General features: G+C 40.6%; 1 protein-coding gene, 1 long non-coding RNA gene and 1 pseudogene across 6 annotated transcripts in view; 1 reads left to right on the forward strand and 2 right to left on the reverse strand.

Annotated features, from left to right (window-relative positions):
• The window catches only part of MBTPS2 (membrane bound transcription factor peptidase, site 2), a 45,801-nt gene extending 36,546 nt beyond the window's left edge, over positions 1 to 9,255 (reverse strand). For all 5 annotated transcript variants that reach the window (XR_012381045.1, XR_003205350.2, XR_003205349.2 and 2 more), the window contains exons 1-3: positions 9,059 to 9,255; positions 5,628 to 5,776; positions 1,992 to 2,232 (exon numbers count right to left, since the gene is read on the reverse strand). Coding sequence is in view for 2 of the 5 variants with exons in the window: in XM_025857645.2 (XP_025713430.1) it covers positions 1,992 to 2,232; positions 5,628 to 5,776; positions 9,059 to 9,133 (465 nt within the window). In the remaining 3 variants the exon portion in view is untranslated. The remainder of the gene's footprint in view (positions 1 to 1,991; positions 2,233 to 5,627; positions 5,777 to 9,058) is intronic.
• Positions 9,256 to 9,508: 253 nt separating this feature from the next.
• LOC141374322 (uncharacterized) lies at positions 9,509 to 14,034 on the forward strand. The gene is made up of 4 exons (XR_012381099.1): positions 9,509 to 9,563; positions 12,057 to 12,264; positions 12,744 to 12,918; positions 13,891 to 14,034. It is a non-coding gene; the product is annotated as an uncharacterized lncRNA (long non-coding RNA).
• Positions 14,035 to 21,941: 7,907 nt separating this feature from the next.
• On the reverse strand, positions 21,942 to 23,119 carry LOC112812622 (keratin, type II cytoskeletal 8 pseudogene; annotated as a pseudogene).
• Positions 23,120 to 24,684: the final 1,565 nt, after the last annotated feature.

Consider the following 24,684-nt stretch of genomic DNA (forward strand, 5'->3'; position numbering starts at 1 on the left):
ATTATAATGTAAAATAGAAAGTACGTTCTCTGAGCTACAAGAATTCATATCAAAGCCAGAAGACTTAACATTCTTAAATGCACACATAAATATGCACAGTGGACTACAGAGGACAGCTTTTTCGTGGTTCTGAAGCATGACTCTCCTAACAGAGTCAATATTTTTGTGAACTCTATGAATAAACTGAGAAGCAGAAAGAAGAAATAATAAAAACACTTTGCCATTCTAATCCTAGCAGGCAGACAGGTGAATGATCACATTTCCTCCCAACCTGCTTCTTTTTCTACTATCTCTTCTTTAGCAAACAATAACCTGTTGTGTAGCCTGAGAGTTTAGGATGACTCCAGCCTTATTAAGCCAGCCAGATAACCCCCCCAAAAAAAACCTTTTTAGAATGGTCTTTCATAACCCAGACCCTATCTCTATTTCCCATCTTATCTCCTGTACCATATACCATACACCAATATACCACCCAGACACAGGTGAAAGTTACTTTATAGTTCCTTGAAGAATTACTGGTCTTTCTTTAGGGAGTACAGCATAATGGCTCTGAAGTCAGTGGTGGGTGAACAATGGGCCCACCATTTATAAGCTGTGACTACAGGCAAGTGGCTTAACATCTCCCTCCCTTGGTTTTCTCATCTGTGATGCGATACTTATCTCTAGATTGTTGCAAGAATAAAATAAAATGGGCACAAAAACCTCACACAGGAAGCACTGTTATTATTACTCTATTATTGCCCCCTCCCTAAAGGGGAACACTTTACATAGGGTTAAAATGCAATTTATTTATACGGTATAGAGATCTTTAATAGGCAAATATGGTTCTCTGTTACTGGGATGCTTAACTGCCACCTTTCCTTAGAGGCTATGGGGAGTCTCCCCACCCTTCCCTTGAAGCTCTCCTCTCCTCTCTTCCCAGGGCCAGGGACATCTCAGCATGCCTCTTCTCTGTGCCATAGTACCTGGTACTCTGTCCAGTTGTAGCACAATCACGGCAGCTCTCCCTCCAGACTAAAAGCTCCATGAGTGCTAGGATTGGATTTTGTTCCCCATATAAGCAGGATTCAGCATAGGGCCAGTAGGCAGAATACATTTAGTAAATGTCGAAGAAATAAATCATCTCTTCTGAGGCCTCACCTGGCGAATCCTTTGAACCTCTAAAAAAGAGCTATGACCATAGGAGAGATTCATTATCATTCTCTACAAATGACTTCTAAATCTATCCATAGTTGCCCAGCCTAGTAGAAACCACAAAAAGAAGAGTTAAAAAAAAAATCAGTAACTAGCTCTTAAATAGTCTATTCCATTAATAAGAGCATGATTAAGAACATAACACCCATGACTCATGGAAATAAAAACTATACATGTAAAAAATTTGAAATAAAAGTTAGTCAATGGTAAAGCACCCTTCCACACTCTGGAGACATGCATCAATAAGATATAGGTTTATACATGTGCTTTCAAGTGAGAATTATTATAAATAGCTTATAAAGGAGTAAAGGAGTAAAACTCAGCACATTATTCTTCACATCAGGAAATCACAGTGACTACTGAAGGTCTTATATCTTTAAATAAAAGGATATTATTGCTTAGAGTCTGAAAGCCATGAAGAGGAAAGGGGAACACTTTACACAGGGTTAAAATGCAATTTATTTATACAGTACAGAGATCTTAAATAGGTCACCTCATTCCTTGATAGAAACAATCATTTAACACCTCGAGAAGACAACATGAATTGAATCAAGTATCTGTATAACTGTTGACAATCTTGATGGTGGTGCATTTGTTCTATTACTACTGCTGCTACTACATATTGCATCAAATCTTTGCTAGATTCCCATTAATATTTTTGTTTAAGCAGGTAATTTGAGAAATGAGACTTTTCATCTATTTCCATATTTATAATATGGAGAGGAGTTATGCTAGCCAGAAGAAATACCTTATATTCGTGTTGCAATAAACTTAAAAAGCAAAAAGAAGGTACTTACCACAACTTGTAGCACTTGCTCATTGTGAAGTGAGGAGGAGGAGGAAGAGGAGGAGGAAGAGGAAGATGATGAAAAGGAAGAAGCAGAGGAAGAGGAGGAAGAGGAAGAGGAAGAAGAGGAGGAAGTATAAGAAGAGGGAGAGTCAGCCATCATCTGTGCCAAAGTCTGCATTAGCGTTTTCCCGAGGAGGAAAAAAGAGCTGAACATGGCAATTACGCCAAACACCATTCCAAAATTGAACCTGTCGGGAGGAAACAAAATCACATAAACACCCAATTCCTTCCAATTTGTGGGTTAACAAATTCATCGACCAGCCACATTTCATAGCTTCAAAGTAATGGCTAAAAATTTCACTACTTCTGCCTCGTTCTCCTACTTGAACTTCAGGTATGTGACTGAAGCACAGGCACTGATCTCTCTAAGCAACTGTTATAGTTTATAATTCTCTCAGAGCTGAAGAGGCTGAATACTGTTCCCAATAAAAAGTTTCTTTCCTCTCATGTCTTTTGCCCATTTACATAGAATTGTTTTGATCTCGTTCTCATATAATTACAAAAAGCTCTTTTGACATTATAGACATCCATTTCTTTTTTCCCCTACCAATTCTTCTGTTTGCATTTTATTTTAGCTATATTTTGTGATGAGCTTAAATATTAACATGGTAAACTTTAACAACAGTCTCCTTCTACTGTTTTAATAATTACAAATTACCCTTCTACAGTTGGGAATAATCTATTACATTTTCTAACTTTTTTTTTTAAAGATTTTATTTATTTATTTATTTGCCAGAGAGAGAGAGAGAGAGAGCGCAAGCAGGGGGAGCAGCAGAGGGAGAGGGAGAAGCAGGCTCCCCGCTGAGCAGGGAGCTGATGTGGGACTCGATCCCAGGACTCCAGGATCATGAGCTGAGCCAAAGGCAGATGCCCAACCGACTGAGCCACTCAGGTACCCCATATTTTCTAACTTTTTATAAGTTGTGTTTTTCAAGGAACTTGTCTGTTTCATCTAAATTGTCAAATGTATAGGCACAGAATTGTTCACAATAGTTTCATTTTTTTAAAAAACATCTATGGAATAGGCAGTAATGTTCCTTTTTCTCAATTCTGATTTTTTTTTTAAATTGAAGTACAATTAACATATTCGTTTCAGATATACAACATATCGATTCTATACATTATTCAATACTCACCATGCTAAGTGTAGTCATCATACAATATCATTACGGTATTATTGACTATATTCCCTACACTGTACTTTTCATCTCCGTGACTTATTTTGTAACTGAAAATTTGTACCTCTTAATCCCCTTTACTTATTTCACCCATACCCCTGCCTACCTCCTGTCCGGCAACTAACAGTTTGTTCTATTTAAGACTCTGCTTAGTTTTTGTTTGGCTGTTCATTTGTTTTGTTTTTACATGTAAGTAGAATCATACAGTATTTGTCTGGACCTGTCTAATTTATTTCACTTATAATAATATCCTCTAGGTCCATCCATGTTGCAAATGGCAAGATCTCATTCTTTTTTATGGCTAATATTCCATTATGTATATATACCACACCCTCTTTATCCATTCATCTTTCTTTAAAAAGATTTATTCATTCTAGAGAGAGAATGAGAGAGCGAGTGGGGGGAGGGGCAGAGGGAGAGAATCCTCAAGCAGACTCCCCGGTGAGTGTGGAGCCGAAGCAGGGCTTGATCCTATGATCAATGAGATCATGATCTGAGCTGAAACCAAGAGTCGGAGGATCAACTGACTGAGTCACCGAAGAGCACCTCCATTCGTCTTTTTTTTTAAGCTTTTATTATTATTTATTATTTTTTTTGAGAGGTGGGGGGCGAGAACAAGGGGGGGTGGCAAGAGGCAGAAGGAGAAGGAGAGTCTTAAGCAGGCTCCACACCCAGTGCACAGCCTGACACAGGGCTCGAACTCACGACCCTGAGATCATGACCTGAGCTGAAATCAAGAGTTGGACACTTAACTAATTGAGCCACCCAAGCGCCCCTCCATTCATCTATTGATGGACACTTGGGCTGCTTCTATATCACAGCTATGGTAAATAATGCTGCAATAAACATAGGGGTGCATCTTTTTTAATTAGTGTTTTTATTTCCTTTGGCTAAATATCCAGTAGTGGAATTACTGGATCATATGGTATTTTTCAAAAAAATTTTTTTAGATTGAAGTATAGTTGACATACAATGTTACATTAATTTTACTGTACAGCATAGTGATTCAACAAGTTTATACCTGTGTTCACTACAAGTGTAGCTACCATCTGCTGGTATTTTAGTTCATTTTTTTTGACAAACCTCCATATTGTTTTCCACAGTGGTTGCACCAATTTATATTACCATCAACAGTACACTAGGGTTCCCTTTTCTTTGCATCCTTGCTAATGCTTACTGCTTTTTATCTTTTTTATACTAACCATTCAATTCTGATTTTTAGTTACTTGTGTTTTCTTCTTCATAATTATGGAAGGGGTTTATTAGTTTTATCAATCTTTTCAAAGAACCAACACTTGACTTTTCTGATTTTCTTTCTGTATAGTTTTTATTTCACTGATTTCTGCTCTTTATAATTTCCTTCTTTCTATTTTGTTTGATCCGCTATTACATATTTTGCTTTATAATGATCTGATTATTTACATTTAGCTCTATTCCATTTGGAGCTAAATTTCTAGCAAAAAGGAATTTAGACAAAGGCCTCCTATGCCCACACTAGAAATTCTGCCAACTACAAAACCTGTCAGTCTCTACGGTGTCCCAAAGATCATTATGAACCTCTTAACAATAAACACTATATGCTCCTCGATTGAAGAAATTTGTAAACTAAAGGGGTATGCCTGGCATGGCCAGGGTACTCCAGAACCCTGCTGCTACAATCTGGCTGGCCATTTTCCCAATTGGTTTGTGTATATGCCTTACTGGTTGTGAAATATTTTATTTTTTTTTAAAGATTTTATTTATTTGACAGAGAGACAGCGAGAGCAGGAACGCAAGCAGGGGGAGTGGGAGAGGGAGAAGCAGGCTTCCCGCCAAGCAGGTAGCCCAATGTGGGGCTCGATTCCAGGACCCTGGGATCATGACCTGAGCCGAAGGCAGACACTTAACGACTGAGCCACCCAGGCGTCCCATGGTTGTGAAATATTTTAAATATCATTCCCCTGGAGGGGTATCACAAAAGAAGTATAGGGAAAAGCCTGCAGACTTCTGGGCATCCTATGACTCCCTGGACCCTTGTTTCTATGTGTGATGACAGGGGACAGAATTCTACAGAATTAGTTTCCTGATAGAAAATGCTCCAATTTTTTTTTGCATTTCTTTTGTTTTTGCATTTCTAGTAGTGTATAACTTACACGGTGAAGTGCACAAGTCTCATACATACAGCTCACAGAATTTTTACATGTGCACCCATGTATCTACCACTCAGATCAAGATACAGAACCTGGATTTTTGATGTATGCAAAAGTACAATGATGTAATCTCCTAAGTTTATATAAAACTAGAAAAGTTTTATACTGCCATTTTAAAACTCAGCAGATTGGAAAATAATGGAAACAGTTCATTCAACAAGCATTTCTCATGATCACAACGACTGATTTAAACAAAAAAAAGAAAATGAAGAATACCACTGGTAAAGCATCCTTGCTTTCCGCCGTCCCCAACTGTAAAAGGCACGATTGAAAACAGCAGTTTGCCATCTTATGTGAAAAGGGGAGATGCTCAATCCGTTGTTTTCCAGCCAGTCTTCATAAGAATGCTTAAAATACACAGATGACTAGGAGAGAAAGAAAAGTTCGACATCACTCAGTTTTGAAGAACATGTATGAAGTTTAAGAAAATCAAAAAAGTCTTTTCTATAGGAAAGCAAGACACTGACTGTCCAGACACTTATAATTTAAAAGATTTATGTTCATTCTTCAGGATATTAAAGGTCTCAGACTAGCTGGTCTACTGAGGTTAGGGTCTGGCAAACTATGGCCCATGGGTTAAATGTGGCCTACACCCTGTTTTTCTTTCTTTTTCTTTTTTTTAAAAAGTAATCTCTATGCCCAATGTGGGGCTCAAACTCACAACCCCTGAGATGAAGTCACATGTTCTATTGACTGAGACAGCCAGGGACCCCATAATACAGCCTGTTTTTGTACAGCCTGTGAGCTAAGGATGGTATTTACATTTTTAAGGGATTGTAAAAAAAAGACAACAAAAACCAAGAATATGTGACAGAGATGCTATGTGGCTCACAAAGCCTAAAATACTTATCATCTGGCCCTTTACAGAAAAAGTTTGCTGAGCTCTGCTTAGAGGAGCACTGTCCAACAGAAATGTGAGAGCCACAAATGCAAGCCACATATATAATTTTAACTTCTCTAGTAGCTGAATTTTAAAAAGTAAACAGAAACAGATTAATTTAAATATATTTTTAAACTAAAAATATCTAAGATATTATCATTTCAACATGTAATAAATAAACTACTGAAATATTTTACATTCCATTTACTTATTTGTATGTAAGTCTTTGAATCCAGTGTTACTGCACATTTCAGTTTGGACTAGTGCCATCTCAAATGCTCCATGACCATATGTAGTTAGTGGCTACCACACTAGACAGCAGAGTTCTAGAAGCCTTGTTACGACAAAAAGAGGTCTTGTGCTATAATTTAAAAAGACCCCCAACCAATCCAACACAGGGGACGAGTTAGTTGGAATCAGTGCCTTCTATCCTTTTATGAGCAACAACCCTAAGAAATTAGGCTGCCTTTGATCATTTAAAAGTACAAAACTTACGTAAAGTCATCTTGGGTCTTAGCAACTTAAATTTTTCAGGGTTGAGGGGATAGCTGCTATACACAGCTTAACAAGCGTTATATCTTTAGGGAAGTCTGAAGTCCTTGAGTAGTTCAGGATTTTGTTTTATATACCCTGACACTGACCCCTATTACCCCTCAGTTACAGAAAGTAGTTATGTATTTTGTTATATTGATGCTCATCCATTTGAGAAATTTGTCTCTAGAAGGATATTTCAGCCCTATCAGTCATAAGAAATGACCTGACTGAATATAAGTATCTGTTCGCCTTTGGATCCGTAATGTTCTCTGTTCTCAGTCTTTAGGTGAAGTTTTAAAAACTTGCTTGTTTTCCAGGACTTGGAAAAGTAGAGTGACACACCCGTTTAGTATATGTCTACTAAGGAAATCTTAGAAGAACCAAACGTGGAACAGCCGACCAAGTTGGAAGCAGAGAAGCTGAAGGTGTGGACTCCTAAAACTTGAGGTTTCTCCATTCCCCAGGAGATATTCTGAGTGAGTTAGGTCTTTCGCTCAAGGAATAGTGCTCTGTTGGAGAACTAAGGGCTGTTACTGAAAGTGAAGTAACCTGATCACCTCACACACTTGACCAGAGACTGTAGAGGTTTGAAAAGTTCTTTTTATTTTGGACTTTTGTCACATATGCAACATGAGGAAATCACGTGGTTTTGTTTTTTCTAAACAACAAAATCACTGTTTAAAGAAGCAGTGGCTGGTACTGCTATATGCTGAACACTATGCCAAGTACCTGCAGAGGAAGCACCTAAGGATCTTGTAAAGATACAGATTCTGATTCTGTAGGTCCGAGATAAGGCCTGAGATTCTACATTTCTGACAAGTTCCCAGATGATGCGAGTGCTGCTGGCACTTGAATTTTAGGTTGAATAGCAAAGCTTTATGTGCATGAACTAATGTAATCCTCTCTACAATCTCAGAAGATCCTTACCATTATTACTTCCATTTTGAAGATGAAGAAACCGAGGCACAGAGAGTAATTTGGCCAAGGTCACAAAGGCTGGGAAGTGGCTGAACCCAGCCCTTGCTCTAAGGACTCTCCTGTAAAACCTCCTCACTTTGTAAGTTTAAATCCAACAAAGAAGCACAAGTATCATTTCATTTTACTGTTACACCTAAAACACACAATACTAAACTGTAATATTCTATTTAAAACGGTATTCATAACATGAAGGTTTTATTAAACACTTGAGAACTGTACTGTGGAATAAAATCTGTATGTTGTAATGACTTTGTTACCTTCACCCCCCCCATTCAATTTCACAGGTTGCTTGAAACATGTGGTCAGACAATTGTGCATAATTTTTGCTACCCTTCCCAAATAGCTGAAAAGTGGACCGTGCACCCGGGATGTACATGTAGGGTGGGGGAAGGAGATTAGTGTGAAGAAGTGGGTACAGGGTGCAAATCAGAATTGTAGTAGTCAGAAACTAGTTATTTATTTTTAAAGATTTTATTCATTTATTTGACAGAGAGAGACACAGCGAGAGAGGGAACACAAGCAGGGGGAGTGGGAGAGGGAGAAGCAGGCTTCCCGCCGAGCAGGGAGCATGACCTGAGCCGAAGGCAGACGCTTAACGACTGAGCCACCCAGGCGCCCCAGAAACTAGTTATTTAAATCCTTGTTCCCTGAGTATGCTACTTTGAAGTTTGGTCTGTAGACCAACAACACTGGTAGCACCTGGGAACTGGTTACAAATGCAGAATCTTAGGCCCCGCCCCAAACCTGCTGAATCAGAAAGCAATTTTAACCGGAACCCCAAATGATTGTATGCACTTTTAAAGTTCGAGCCCGCTGGTCTAAAACACAACTTGATTTAGATTCATTCCAGTACCACAGTCTTTGGAGGGTCGTGGCCTTAAAGACAACGAGGGAAAACAATGCCTTTCCTAGGCGGACTTTTTATTTTCCTCCCAGGTGCACTGCCGCGGGGTCTGGCAAAGCCCCGACCCTCCCGAACCCACTACTGGCGCCTCCCGGGCAGGACCCGAAGGCAGCGGGGCCTGCAGCGCCCCGCAATGCGACTGCGGCAGCTGCGCAGACCGCCACACCCCTCCGGCGGTCTGCCGTGTTTTATACTCCACGGGGCCCGGGCGCCACGCGGAAAGGCGCACGTGGATACTGGCCGCGCGGCTTACAGCCCGGGAGGCGCGAGGCAGAGGAAGAGAAAAGGCCTCGGGCCTTGCGCCCCGGCCCTGGACACCGCGGGCTTGGGCTTTAGGCCCGAGGCCCTCACCTTCAGTACCAAGTCGGTCAGGTAGACGGCAGTCCAGCCGCCCACCACCACTACCACCAGCGACACTGGAATCATGGCAGTGGCGGAGGCAGCGGAGGGAAAGCGAGCCCCGGCGTCCTCTTCCCTGTGAGCGGCAACGAGCCGAAAGCGCGGCGCCTACAGCCCCAGCATCCGCGCAGGAACCAAGCTGCCGCCGGTTCCTTTCTCGCAGTGGCTCCTTTTCTCCCCGGACCCTTCCGGAAAGCACACCGAGACGGCCATGTGCGCACCGGAAAAGGGGGGCGGGTGCTTATTTTCGTGGGACACCCGGGCGCCGAGGTGTGGGCGTCTGCTCGACACCGGCTCCCAGACCTCTAGCGATTTCTTAGGCTCTGGCCCTCCCTGCTGTTGGCTCGCTATTCTCTCCGGTTCTGGTCTGGGGTTTGCTGTTCCTTTTAAAGCTGGTGAGAATTTGGGTCTTCTGAAGGCGGCAGGTCATGACTCCGCCTCCCAGACCCTGTCATAGGTATCCACATTTAAGTTAATTATGTTTATTCTTTTTTTTAATTGAAGTGTTATTTACATAAAGCGAAATCATAATGCAGGTCTCAGTTGTCCATTTCAATTAGTTTTGATAACTGCCTATATCAGTGTACCCTAATTAAAATAGAGAACATTTCCATCTCAGGAATTTTCTTCGTGTCTCTTCCCAGGCAGTCCCCCCAGCCCACCCCTGTTCCAATGTATTTAAACTGTGTAAATAGAGCTATAGGATAAGTATACTCTTTTGTGTCTGGCTTATTTCGCTCACCATAATACTTTTTTAAAAATTTTATTTAATTCAATTAGTTAATATATAGTGTATTATTAGTTTCAGAGGTAGTTTATTGATTCTTCAGTTGCATAGAACACCCAGTGCTCATTACATCAAGTGCCCTCCTTCCTGCCCATCACCCAGTTACCCCATCCCCCTTCCCACATCCCCTCCAGCAAACCTGTTTATTTCCTATAGTTAAATCTCTTATGGTTTGCCTCCCTCTGTTTTCACCTTATTTTCCCCTCCCTTTCTCTATGAGCCTCTGTTTTGTTTCTTAAATTCCACATATGAGTGCAATCATATGATAGTTGTCTTTCTCTGACTGACTTATTTCCCTTAGCATAATACCCTCTAGTTCCATCCACCAACATAATAGTTTTGAGATTCATTCATGTTGATTAAATTAGGTTCTTTTTGCAATTGGTGTTATGTTTAAAAAGTTGGAGCTCTGAATATCTGCACTTATTTTTATGTTGACTTATACCTGATTATATGTTGACCTGGAGTAGTGGTTTTCAGCCTTGGCTGTACAGTAGGATCATCGCGGGGCTTTTAAAATTTCCGTTGCCCATTTTCCAGCCTAGACTAATTGAATCAGAAGCTCAGAGTGGGACCCAAGAGTCAGTATTTTTTTTTATTTTTATTTATTTATTTATTTTAAAGATTTTATTTATTTATTTGACAGAGAGACATAGCGAGAGAGGGAACACAAGCAGGGGGAGTAGGAGAGGTAGTAGGAGAGGGAGAAGCAGGCTTCCCCGCGGGGCAGGGAGCCCGATGTGGGGCTCCATCCCAGGACCCTGGGATCACGACCCGAGCCGAAGGCAGACGCTTAACGACTGAGCCACCCAGGCGCCCCAGGAGTCAGTATTTTTTAAGCTCCTTAGGTCATTCCACTGTGCAGACAAGATTGAGAATCACTGAACTAGAGGACTTCTAAAGGGAAGGAAAACCCTTATTTATGGAGTGTTTTAATGCATTCTCTTAATGTTCATGTTTTTGTAAGTTAACTTTTCCGGAAAAGCATGATTAGCAATGATAATATCAGTACTAATAGGGAGAACATAATACTATTTTAAGAACAAGTATTCCTAATAAAAATGGACCCTCAACGGCCTCCGAAGTAAAAATGATAGTATAATACTATAAAGCTGTATTACAAATATTGGTATTAATTTGCCTCATTCTCCCATCCTTTTCCTAAAGATTTAATAATTTAGTACCATGTCCCTCTAGTTTCAAGAGCCCTTAAGACTCAGTTTTACATCTCCTTGCATACATGTGCGCATATATGTTGTTACAAAATGTTTCAATTTATTTTGGATGTAGCTGGGTGTAAATTATAAAAGTTTGTATTCAAGCACTCTCTGACCCCACAGTTTTCCATGTATAGGTGCCCCAACAGTCTTAGTGCACTTTTGGGTTTTGATAATTTCAGAAGTATAATTGCTACAAACTTATAAAAGCCATCACTTGAAAGTTTATTTAAATTTCTTTTATACTTATTTATGAATTTTGAATAATTTTAAATTTCAAGTGTTTTAGTCTCTCAACTGAAGATAAACATTGAAACAAAAAATTGAAATACATTTACTGTTCAAAAATTCCCAAGACTAAGCATGAAAGAAATTTAGGTATTTTTACTTTTTTTTTTTAAGATTTTATTTATTCATCTGAGAGAGAGAGAGGGAGAGAGTGCACAAGCAGGGGGGAGAGGGAGAAGCAGGTTCCCTGATGAAGCCGATGACCCACGAGCCCGAGGCGGGGCTCAATCTGGGCTCAATCCCAGGACCCTGCGATCATGACCAGAGCCAAAGGCTTAACCAACTGAGCTGTCCAGGTGCCATGGTATTTTTCCTTTCAAAGGATGTTTTAAGTTTGTAGAATTTGTACTTCTGAAGTTATTAAAGCTTAAAACTGCACTGAGACTGTTGGTAGGCTATTGTGTTTGAACTGACCTTTGTTCACTCTTACATAATGACTGCAGTTTTTAACATTGTTTGCCCCCCCCCCCCCAGAAGAGACTATGAACTTAAGATCTTTTTTGTTAGCCTGAAGCCCTTTCTGGACCCCTTGCTGGGACAAGTACTAGCTACTGTGTGGCTATCTGATTACCCAAAATATGTAGGAAATGAGTTGATTGTGTTTTTCTGTTCCCAACCTAAAAATTTACTTATTCAGCTGACTTGGTGTTCTCATCAGGGACCCAGCAGTCAAAACAAAACACTAAATTGAATCCTGCTGGTTTCTGGAATTTATCAGTAGTGGAAGCCAGCTGGTGGCAGCAGAAGAGACAAGATAGAGGATGCAAGATGGCAGCAAAAAATTCCTGAATTCCAGAAGATCAAAGTATATTTCCTTAAAAACAAATTTGTGACCTAATTTACAGGTCGTTTCACATTTCTGTCAGGTAATTATTTTATTGATTGATTGATTGTTTGAAGCTTTACACCCAACATGGGGTTTGAACTCACAACCCCAAGATCGCATGTTCTGTTGGCTGAGCCAGCCAGGCACCCATGTCCGGTAACTTTTAAATAGAGGACACATAGCCTCTATTATTATGAAATTATTCATATAATTTTAATTTATTATTTTTAGAGGGGGTACCAGATATATATTTTGGCTGAATGCAAAATAGCCTCATTATTAAAAATCAATATTTGGCTGAAGCAGAATATCAACATCATATAATAAACTTCTGAGATGCCAGAATCAACATGAGATATAACATTAGATATTAATTTAAAATATTATTACAAATTTATTATGAAAAATATTAGTATTCAGATTTTTAAAGTCTGATGTTTTATCAGGAATATGTCTTTATTTAGCAGGAATATGTCTTTCTTTTTTTTTAAAGATTTTATTTATTTATTTGACAGAGAGAGAGAGCACAAGCCAGGGGAGCTGCAGAGGGAGAGAGAGAAGCAGACTCCCCACTGAGCAGGGAGCCCGATGTGGGACTCCATCCTAGGACCTTGGGATCATGACCTCAGCCGAAGGCAGATGCTTAACCAAGTGAGCCACCCAGGCATCCCAGGAATATTTGTTTCTTATCAATGTAAGCTGATAGTTTGCTTCTGGGGTCATTATACTCTACATTTGTGACACTAAATTATACCAGTCAGGATAAACTAGGTTATGCCTGGATAAGAAATTCTAAAATCCCAGGGTCTAGGGGAGCCTGGCTCAGTTGGTTAAGCATCTGAGTCTTGGTTTCAGCTCAGGTCATGGTTTGGGAGTCCTGGGATTGAGCCCTGCATCAAGCCCCACATTGGGCTCCATACTCAGTGTGGAATCTGCTTGTCCCTCTCCCTCTGCTCCTCCCCCTGCTCTTGAACTCAAATAAATAAATAAAAAATAGTTTTTTAAAAAGATTTTATTTATTTGAGGGAGAGAAAAAGAGAGCATGAGCAGGGGGAGAGGGACAGAGGGAAAGGGAGGAGCAGACTCCCCACTGAGCAGGGGGCCTAATGTGGGACTCAATCCCAGAACCCTGGGACCATGACCTGAGCTGAAGGCAAACACTTAACAGACTGAGCCACCCAGGCACCCCAATAAATAAAAAAATCTTAAGGGCTAAAAACAGTAAAGAATTATTTTTTGTTTGTGCTATGTATCCATGATGGGTTCACATGCTGATGGAGACTCCATCATTTTATCATGCTCACATCTCAAAATGAGGTTCAGAGTTTAGTGCAGCAGAGAAAGAGAAGACTAGAGTATGTACCACTGGCAGTGAAGTGCTATGGCCCATATGTGCACATGTTACTTCCACTCATGTTTCATTAGCCAAAAGTAGTCAAATAGTTGTACTTAACATAAAGGGCAGAGGGAGTGTCATCACCCGGAAAGAGAGAAGAACACTTGGAAATACACAGTAGTGTTATCTACCACATAAATAGCCATTCACTCTCACCTATGGAGGGTGTAGTGACACAAAATGTTTGGTTAGTGCTGTCATTATGGGATACTGCTAGTGTTGATGCGATGCTGCCACATAATTACTAAGCCTTTCCTTTCTGTTTACTAGGCACCGACTAAGGTAAAGACTCCTCTCCATTTTAAATCCCAGTCAGTATGGTTGCTGAAGATGGCACAGTTTGGTGGAAACAGTCCCATAAATGGAAGTTTCTTGTGCCAGTTGAAGAAAATATTTTCTGAATCTCTTCGGAAAGTGCTGTCTTATCATTTCATTCCTAATATATATAGACATTTTGCCTGCAATTGCTGTTTTACAGTCATGTGAATAATGTTTGTCCTTATAAACCTTGGTTCTAAAAATGTGCTAATCGAGCAATATAATTGGCTTTCAAGGAACCAGTCATCTAGGTTTTTCCATCTGTGTTTCAGTTTCATTTCATGTACATGAGTGTCTTCATCTTTCTGGTGGGAGAAGAGAATCTATTTTTTTTATTTTTTTTTTAAGGATTTTATTTATTTATTTGAGAGAGAATGAGAGAGAGAGAGCACATGAAAGGAGGGAGGGTCAGAGGGAGAAGTAGACTCCCTGCTGAGCAGGGAGCCCGATGCGGGACTTGATCCTGGAACTCCAGGATCATGGCCTGAGCCAAAGGCAGTTGCTTAACCAACTGAGCCACCCAGGCGCCCAGAAGAGAATCTCTTTAACAGCTATCATGTAAGAAAAACTTATGCTCTGAAACTATCAGTTTGGTTACTTTTTCATCAGGTTCCAGCAAGCAAAGTACTTGCTCTGCAAGCAGTTGTAATAAGATGTATTGTTTTCATCTAAAAAGCATATTATTTTGGTTTTGTTCAAGATGGCTTTTAAATTGTTTAAACATCTTGTTAAGTATATGACAAGGCAATTCCAAAATCTTTGGACATCATGTACTTTTGTCTTTGAAGTATGATGAAGTGGCCCACTATCCTTCTGCTTATAGACAGTGATAATGGCTTTTTGATTAGAGTACTGAAGTGTGTATAAACAAAACAGTGTATACTTATGATTCCTAAATCACTCTTAGCCTTTACCATGTTTGTTTTATTAATAATAGTGACACATTTTACAACTGATTTTTCCATTCTATAAGTAGTTCTTTAGTCAGAATGCAATGTTGATAGCTCTGTGAGACCACAGCAATCTCTGAACAGAAACAGAGTGGAATTCATTATTAATCTACCATTTCATCTGACTTAAATATGACCTGTAGTTGTTTCGACATATGCAAATGTCTGATGTCCTCTATAAAGTAGCACATTTAACAATATTGTAGCCTTTCTATATACAGCAGAACAGTATTCAAGAAATTTTCCAATGACACTTTTTTAGAAGGAACTTAAAACTAGCATTTATAGCTCCAGCAAATACAAAAAAAAAATCCTTCATCTTCAAATATTGAAAATAGTTCGTAGTATCTGGTAGGAGATGTCAAATTATGGCCTGAGGGTCAGATCTAGCCCTCTGCCTGTTGTGTAAATGATGTTCTGTTGGAACACAGCTATGCTCCTCTGTTTGCATATTATCTACCTTTGCACCAAAACAGAACTGAGTAGTTGTGACAGAGACCTAATGGCTGCCAATGCCTAAAATGTTATCCGGCCCTTAAAAGAAAAAGTGTGCTGACCTATGGTCTCTAGTAATATTGTCGATAAGATTTTCTTTAACTTTTAGCTTCCCTAGGCATAGAACTATAAGGAATTCTCTTCTTAAAACCTTCTCAAGAAGTCTATTATTTTGAAATTTGCTAAGTGGGAATAAAATGTGGTTTTGAGACCTCATTTTGCTTTAGCACTTTCTTTTATTCTTCTTATACTTTATTTTTTTATGTATAAATTGAGGATGATTTATCAAGGATGCTATTGAACAGGACTTTGGAATTTTTCCTGCTTGTGAAATTTTGACGTGACAAACTGACATTCTGCCATTAATTTACCCTTGCAAGATGTGAAGAATTCCTTAGTGAGACTTTTTCTTGTAAGGCTTATAACCTAAGTGGAAGTGAAGAAGAAAAAATTAAATACAGTTCTTTATTTTAGAGTTTGTTGCTACACCATAACCTAGCAAAAGCCAAGCAATGCAGATTCTTAATTGTTTCTCTACATAAGCTTAATAGTTTTAAAAAATTATAATTATCACAGCATTTTACTCTTCAGTAATGGGTATACATTTGTTAATCAAGTGATGGATTTAAACTTAGAAAGCACATAGAAATGTTTTTACCTCAAGTTATTTTAGACTCTGCATGTATGTTTGAAAGTGAACATTAAAATATTTTCAGTACATTCAAGTGATACACCTTATTCATATTATTGACATTGTTTCACTAATTATATATCATGATATCTCCTCTGTCATATGATCACTGGTTGTGCAAATTTTCAGAGATTCCAGAAATGATATTGAAGTAGGCATTTGGCCATATAGGGGAGGAAAAGTAATTTTCCTTCTACCCTTTGAGTTTCTTGGCTGAGACCCCGCCCCCATAATAAAAGATTAACAGGAGAAAAGCAAACAGAAGCTTAATAACATGTACACCTCCTATATACAGGGGAGAGACCCAGGAAAACTGAGTAACTCCTTGAAATAGCCCAAGCCACCACCTTAAATATCTTCAGCTAGAAACAAACGATGTTAGTGGGGGGAGCTAGTTATGGGAGGTGACCAGGACAAGCACAGTAAACAAGAGTAAGGTTGTTAAACAGATTTAAGTTGTTGCCTTCTGCACTGATAAGAGTTTCTAGAGATTAAGAGTCATCCTCCTCCTTCTGGTACAGAGGGAGACACCCCTACAAATGGAGATATGCCTTGTAAATGTTTCTTTCTTACAAAGGGTAACTTGTATTCAGTTTTCAAAGCTTCCCCTTTGCTGTTTCTTAAAAAACAAAACAAAACAAAACAAAATACCAAACTAGTTTAAAATAATCAATATGCCAAAGAGGCATATTCTGGGGTTGTAGGTATATTTTGCTCTGCTTCAGCCATTTGGACTTCTAAAGACAAGGCTCAGGGGGAAACAAGATCCCAAGTGCCAAGTTCCAAGGTTTAAACAAAACTTCATTGCATCGCTGTTATTTAATTCGTAATTTAATAAAAAAATGTAATTTAATCCAGCAGGCTCTGAAAGTAATCCCTTACTGCTTATCTGAAAATATCTTGATTTCCCTCTTATTTTAGATAGTTTCATAGGGCATATAATTCTAGGTTGAAAGTTGTTTTCACTTAGCATTTTGAGAATGTTACTTAATTTCTGGCTTCTATTGTTGGTGTCGAGAAGTCTGTTGTCAGTTTAACTGTCTCTTGTTTTAGGTAATCTGTCTTCTTTTTGGTGTTCCTCTTTGGCGTGTTTAGATGTGCATTTCTTTTTATTTAACTTGCTTGGAATTTGTTGGTATATGGGTCAGGGTCCAGGCAGGAAAATGACAACAATGCTAGGTACTTCAAAGCAGAGAGGATTTTATAAGGGAATTGGCTACACATATATCAGAAGGTTGAAAGAGGAACAAAGGCGAGGTAGCTGGGAGACTGGAAAGCATAAAGTAGCTAGCATATCCCTAGGGCTCAAGGCACCAAAGGGAGGAGGTTATGCTACTACTTCCCCAACCTTGGAGGGTGGGGGAAGGGGCCACCATCCCAGGAATGATTGGGCTGGATGGTTGGAGGAAATGTTGTGGCTAAGGGCTGTTGGCCAGAAGGAGAAAAATTAAGAGAGCAAGTGTGAGAGCAGAACTCCTACTGTTACCCTCTTTCTACTTAAGATTAAGTACCAACCAGTGCCTCTTATTGGTGGAATCCAGGAAGAAGCCACCTGCTAAAGGAGCCTGGGACAGCATTTTGCAAACACCCAACCCCAGGGCTACCTTGCTGGGGATAGAAGGATGAATGTGGAGCTGAAAGCTAGGTAGGTATCCAGCACTATTCAGCTTGTTGAATTTTAGGATTTGTCATCTTCATCAAACATGGCAAATTCTTAGCCATTCTCACTTTGTTCTTTTTCCCCCCTCATTTTGAAAGTCTGATTAGATGTAATAGATTCTTTATCCGCCCTGTCTTTTTCCCTCTCTTTAATATTTTCCATGTCTTTATCATGCTGCATTCTGGGTGTTTCCTGAAATTCATCTTTCAGTTCATTATTTCTTACTTTGGCTGTGTTTAATTTGCTGTTCTGAACGGTCTATTGATTTTCCAATTTTAATTATTTTATTTTTATTTTTATTTTTATTTTTTATTTTTTATTTTTTTTAAAGATTTTATTTATTTATTCATGAGAGACAGAGGGAGGGAGAGAGAGAGAGAGAAGCAGAGGGAGAAGCAGGCTCCCCAGGAGCAGGGAGCCCGATGCAGGACTCGATCCCAGGACCCTGGGATCATGACCTGAGCCAAAGGCAGACGCTTAACCATCTGAGCCACCCAGGCGCCCTAATTATTTTATTTTTAGTTTCTAGAAATTATATTCGGTTTTGTTTCAAATCTGATTTGCTATTTTTTTTACTTTTTCTTGTTCCTTAGTCATATTTTCAATTCTACATATTAAACACGGTCATTATATATTGTGTATCCGATGATTCCAGTATCTGTAATGTCAGCTGTTCTGATCCTTTGTTTCTGCGAATTATTGCTCATGGTAATGTGTGTTTTTTTCCTTTTTTATTGCAAACTCATGTTTGTTGGAATTCTATCTGGTGGAAGTAATTAATGCCTGAGCTTAAGGTAAGCTCCTCCTGAGAGGAGTAACATTTACTTTTGCTAAGTACCTTAGGGCTCCACTAACCTGAGGTGTCACTTAAATCCAAATCATTAATTTTTTAGGTCCCAATTAGATGGATTAGGACACCATTAGAGGTGTGGTGTCCAGTTGTGGTAGGCTGCTTCTGAAATGGCTCCCAATGATCATTGCCTCTTCGTAATCATGCCTTGTGTGATCCCCTCCCTTTGTATGTGGGCTAGACCTAGTGATGTGCTTCTAACAAATACAATACTGCCAAAATGATGGGGTGTGACTTCCATGATTAGGTTACAAAAGACTGTGACTTCTATATTCCTTATTCTCTCTCTCTCTCTCTCTCTCTCTCTCTCTTTCTGGCTCTTCTCACTTCTCACTCTGATGAGACAAGTTACTGTGTTATAAGCTGTCCTGTTGAGAGGCAAGGAACTGAGGGCAGCCTCTGGCCAATAGCTAGTGAGGAACTGAGGCCTTCAGACCAACAGCCTGAAGAACTGAATACTGTCCACAACCTCACGAGCAGGGTTGGCAGCAGATCCTTCCCCAACTGAACCTTGAGACGACTGCGGCCCAGCTGACAACTTGACTGCCACCTTGTGAGAGACCCTGAGCCAGAAGACCCAGCTAAACTGGGCCCAGATTTCTGACCCACAGAAATGGTGAGATCAGAAATGTTACTTCAAGACACTCAGTTTTGGTGTTATTTGTTATCAAGTAGTAGATAAGTATCACACCAATCACCAGCAGTAATAGTCCTATTCACTTTGTACAGGTTGAGCCAAATCTATGTTATTTCCCACTGTGGCCATTATTCCTCAAGAGGATCCTGGAACAAACCAGAAAGTACCCAAAGAAAGACTGTTAGGGGGGTAAGTGGTCTGGAAAATATGTCATATGAAGAACAGGTGAATGAATTAGGTGAGTTCTACCTGAAAAGTTTATCTATTATGATTTTTTTCACATTTTAAAAAAAGATGGTGTTTGAAAAGAAGCCTCATCTAGGAGCAATAGGAATTATCAAGACTTATAGGCTCCAAAGCTGCTGGAGGCTAGTTTGTAATCAGAAAATTCCGTGGGAGACTTTTTTTTTCTCTTCCATCTATAGCCAAGGCCAGGAAGGGTGAGTTTCTTCTTTAATGTCATGCTCAGGGGATGTTTGGTCTGTTCTAGTTCACTCACTGAGGGTCCAGTTTCCACATCTTCTGTCCCTACTGAGGGCACATTAAAATAGCTAAGGTCAGCAGATGACATCAGTTTTAGAGTTTACTCCCCTCTCTGAATTCATGTTTTCTCATCCTGAAATTTTTTAGAACCTTTGAAGGTGCCTGGGTGTCTCAGTCGGTTGAACGTCTGCCTTCGGCTCAGGTCATGATCTCAGGGTCCTGGGATCAAGTCCTGTGTCATCGGCGGGCTCCCCGCTCAGTGGGGAGTCTGCTTCTCCCTCTCCTACTGCTGCTCCCCCTGCTTGTGCTCTCTCTCTCTGTCTCAAATAAATAAAAAATCTTAAAAAAAATAAAACCTTTGAGGATTTCCCTTACTTTCCACTACTTCAACCATGCATTTACAAAATATTTAAAATACTTTTCTAATATTTTATGCATTTTTGTCCTAGGAAGTTTTTCAGGATAGCTAATGTGCCATTTTACTGGAAATGGAAGTCCCTACAGACCTGTTTTTTTTTTTAAATTGTGGTAAAATATATATACATAAACATTACAGTTTCAGCCATTTTAAAGTGGCATTAAGTGCAGTCACAATGGTATATAACCATCATCACTATTTCCAGAACTTTTTCATCATCCCAAAGAGAAACTCTGAACCCATTAAATAATAACTATCTATTCCCTGCCTCTTCCCAGCTCCTGGTTACCTCCTATAGGCCTTTTTTTTTTTTTAAAGATTTTATTTATTTATTTGACAGAGAGAGAGACAGCGAGAGAGGGAACACAAGCAGGGGGAATGGGAGAGGGAGAAGCAGGCCTCCCCCTGAGCAGGGAGCCCGATGTGGGACTCAATCCTAGGACCCTGGGATCATGACCCAAGCCGAAGGCAGACGCTTAACGACTGAGCCACCCAGGCGCCCCTACAAGCCTTTTTTTTTTTAAAGGGATAAGTTACTGCACATCTTTGAGAATATATCTGCCTAACCCCAGCTACTCTCAGATCCTAGGTTGAGGAAAAATGGCCAAAGACTATAAATTTAACACTGGGGACTTACTCCAGGGAAGAGCTATTGATTATTTCTGTGCTCTGTGCCAATGACCAGTTCCTTTTAAAGTTGACATGTGCTGCCAATATTCATATTTTAAGAAATTGCAATTTGGCTTTTCTGCCATTCTCCAGAAGCCCTGCTGTTTCCCAATTTTACCTTTATAACCTTAAGCAAAAAACCCCCCATGCAGCATGGAATTCCTGGTATAGGTTAGTAGATATTGCTAAAAAGAGCAAGATCAAAACTTACTGCATTTTAAGTGAAAAGTCTGTTGTTTGTATGTGTACCCACTATCATTAAAAAGAAATAATTACTCAGTGGTACCTTTTCCATAGGAAAGTTTCATTAACTTCATAGCTAAGTGTATGAGAAGACAAGATACATTAAAGACTGAGCATTCTCTACTTCTCTCCCCATAACTGTCTAGTAAAGAGAACCACAGCTCACCACTCCCACCCCACAGAGTTTCTGAGTAATTAGATCTGGGTTGGCAGAGTGGGTGGAGAATTTGCATTTCTAACCAGTTCCCGGGTGATGCCCATACTGCTGATCCCAAGAGCACACTGCGGTGCGAGCCACTGAGGTCCCTGATTGCGAAGTCCCAGTGAGAGGCAGTGGAGGTGAGAGGTTGTTGGATTTAGGATATATTTGTAGGGGTCTAGCCAATGAAACTTGATGTTAAACATTGTGATCCTAGGTTGTTCTTTGAGTAGGTTTCCTATTTGTGTGTTTCTGCTTTTTAGTTTTTTATTTTACTTATTTATTTTAAAATTTTGAGGTGGAGGGGTTGGCAGAGCCATCTGAGGCTTTATTTGGGAAAAGACACTTGAATTGGCTTTTAGTTGGGGGCATGGGCAAGAGGGGGTATCCAAGGCAGTAGACACCCCCAAGGGTAGGCTGAGGGCTGAGGCTGAGCCTCAGGTGTGTGTCTTGTTCCTGATGCAACCTCCACAGCTCCTTCCCCCAAAGGCTCTGTGGTAGCCTCAGGAGCAGGGAGGCTAGAAGGGACCACAGTGGCTGTTCACTTGGACCGGACATCAGATGACTTGCACACCAGCTTCACAACCATGGTCTTGGAGGAGCTGACTTGGCTGAAGGAACTGGAGACCTCCCGCAGCTGAAGCTGGACTGGAAGGAGCTAAGGCTGTAGGTGACTGGCAGGGCTCATGAGGGCCCTGTAGGCTGAGCTCAGCCCACGTGAGTAGTCATTTTCTGCCTCACAGACTCCAGCTGGCTGTCTTCGCCCTCCAGCAAATTGCAGGAGGTGGTGATCTCGATGTTCAGGGCCAGGTTGATGTTCACGGACTCCTGTTACTCATGCAGCTGCCACGCCAGGTCCTGCTTGGCTCACTGCAGGGCAGCCTCCAGCTTGGCCAGCTTGGCATTGGCGTCCTTAACAGCTGGCTCCCCACACTGCTCTGCGTCATTGGTGGCAGCCTCCAGGGAAGCCCTCTGGCCTTTGAGGCCCTCCATCTCAACCTGCAGTTGGCTCATGTTCTGGTTCATCTCAGAAAGCTCCATCTTCGTGCGACAGCAGTCATCCCCGTGCTTCCCAGTCAATATCTGCAGCTCCTCGTGCTTGATCTGGTACATGGTGTAGGCCTCAGCCTGGCTGTCGTTGGTGATGTCCTTGTCCTGGACTTGACCTGGGCAATGATGCTGTCCAGATCCATGGAGCAGACACAAACGTGTCTGAGATCTGGGCCTGCAGCTCACCGATCTTCTCTTCATACAGCTGCCTTAAGAAGCTGCTCTTGTCAGTCAGCCCTTTGAGGTGGGACTCCAGCTCTACCTTGTTCATGTCAGTATTGTCCACATCCTGCTTGATTAGGACACATTTATGTTCCATGTCTGCATGCTGTTTGATCTCCTCCTCCTCCTTTTTCCTGAATCCTCCACCAGTCCCTGCATGTTGCCAAGTTCCACCTCCAGCTTCAGCTTCTCCTGGCCCAGCGTGTCCAGCTGTCACCAAAGGTGGTTGTCATAGCTCGAACATGTTGTCCTTGTTGCTCCGAGCCATTTCCTGCTGCTGCGCGAGGCTCCACTTGGTCTCCAGAATTTTGTTCTGCTGCTCTAGGTGCCACACCTTGATGAAGGAGGTGAACTTGTCAAGGGTTTCCAACTGCTCCTTCTCCTGGGGGTGCATAGCCTCGTTGCTGGGGTCCACCTCCAGCTTAAGGGGACTCAGCAGGCTCTGGTTCACTGAGCTAGCAGTGATGCCCCTCATACTCTCAGCCCCACAGTGGCTCCAGACCATACTCACGCTGATGTGGGTGCCGGGTGCACTTGCATACATGGGGCAACTGAAGGCCCCGGGGGCTGCAGGAGGACACCTTGTAGGACTTCTGGCTCACCCTGATGGACATGGTGGAGGCTAGAATGGAGGCGAGTAGGCTGAACCTGAAAGACGTTCGAGAAGGACACGAGAAGCTGCTTCTATGTGGGGGCTTTTTAGTTTTTTAAATGTAAGAGCCAGTGCAGTTTTCTTAAACATATAAGTTCTAGGTTCAAATCAAAACTCTACCACCTATCAGTTGTGCAGTCTTGCACATTACTTCATTTTTCATTTGTAAAATGTGGATGAATATGAGCAGGGGGTTCTTGCAAGGAATAAATGAGATACCTCATATAAAACTTATCATGGGGGTGCCTGGCTGGCTCAGTCAGTAGATCATATGACTCTTGATCTCACTGTTGTGAGTTTGAGCCCACATTGGGTGTACAGATTATTAAAAATAAATTTTCTTTTAAGATTTTATTTATTTGAGAGAGAGCGTGAGCGGGGGGTGGGTGGAGGATGGGGCGGGGGAGGGGCAGAGGACGAGGCAGAGGGAGAAGCAGACTCCCTGCTGAGCAGGGAGCCTGATGCAGGCTCAATCCTGAACCCTGAGATCATGACCTGAGCTGAAGGCAGCTGCTTAACCTACTGAGCCACCCAGGTGCCCCCAAAATAAAATCTTAAAAAAAAAAACTTATGGTATATGGAATATGGATTTTTGCCTGGTTTAAGCTGGGGCAAGGAGACGCTGTTTAGATATTATAATGAGTATTGTCAAAACACAGAAGAAAATTCTTCTTTTCTTTTTCTTTTTTCTTTAAAAAATGTTATTTTTTTAAGTAATGTCTACACCCAACGTGGGGCTCAAACCCACAACACCCAGATCAAGAGTCATATGCTCCACTGATGGACGCAGCCAGGCACCCCTCCATCTATTTTCCAATATTTTTTGATAACTAAGAAATTTGCAGAAAGCTAATTTTTAAAATTTCTATTTTTATCGCCTTAACACAGAGCATATATTGTGTCAACAATAATTCTGATAGGTGACTTGAAAGATTTAGCTTATATCTTCTGGGCAAATTCTGTACAATATTATGTACAGTATTTAGAATGGACATTTTATCCACGTGGATTTAATGGGTTTTGGTGAGAACTGCAAATTGGATATCTGTACTTAGCACTTGGAAATTTTCATTTACTTATTCAGTTATCTTATCAGTGGCACAATTAAAAATTGCTGAATTATTATCCATTCAGCGATAAAACTGCCAAAGGTCAAAATCTCTGATACTGGTTTTTGGCATACTGACACGCCAAAGCAAATGACGCAAAAATTTTAAAATGTTTTCAGAGCTCAGTAAAATTTTGGTCAAGAAAAGTTTTCATGCAGGAAACATGATGCAAACATCTATTTTTTCTTACCTTTCAGAAAATGGAATTATCCACTACATAATAATACATAATTCCAACAAATTCTTCTGCATCCAATTAGCTATAAAAAGAACTAACCATCAAAAGGCAATCATCTGTAGCAAAACATTTTATCTTTGTAGATGCCAATAAAGGTTTCATTTCTTTTGAAAAATAGACAAAGATTATTTTCCAGCAAAATATAAAGTCTTCTTGCATGCTGTAATGACCCAGGCTTGT

The sequence above is a fragment of the Callorhinus ursinus genome, unplaced genomic scaffold, assembly GCF_003265705.2.
Source record: "Callorhinus ursinus isolate GAN/ISIS: 27379988/994484 unplaced genomic scaffold, GSC_fseal_2.0 scaffold16, whole genome shotgun sequence".
Lineage (NCBI taxonomy): Eukaryota > Metazoa > Chordata > Mammalia > Carnivora > Otariidae > Callorhinus > Callorhinus ursinus.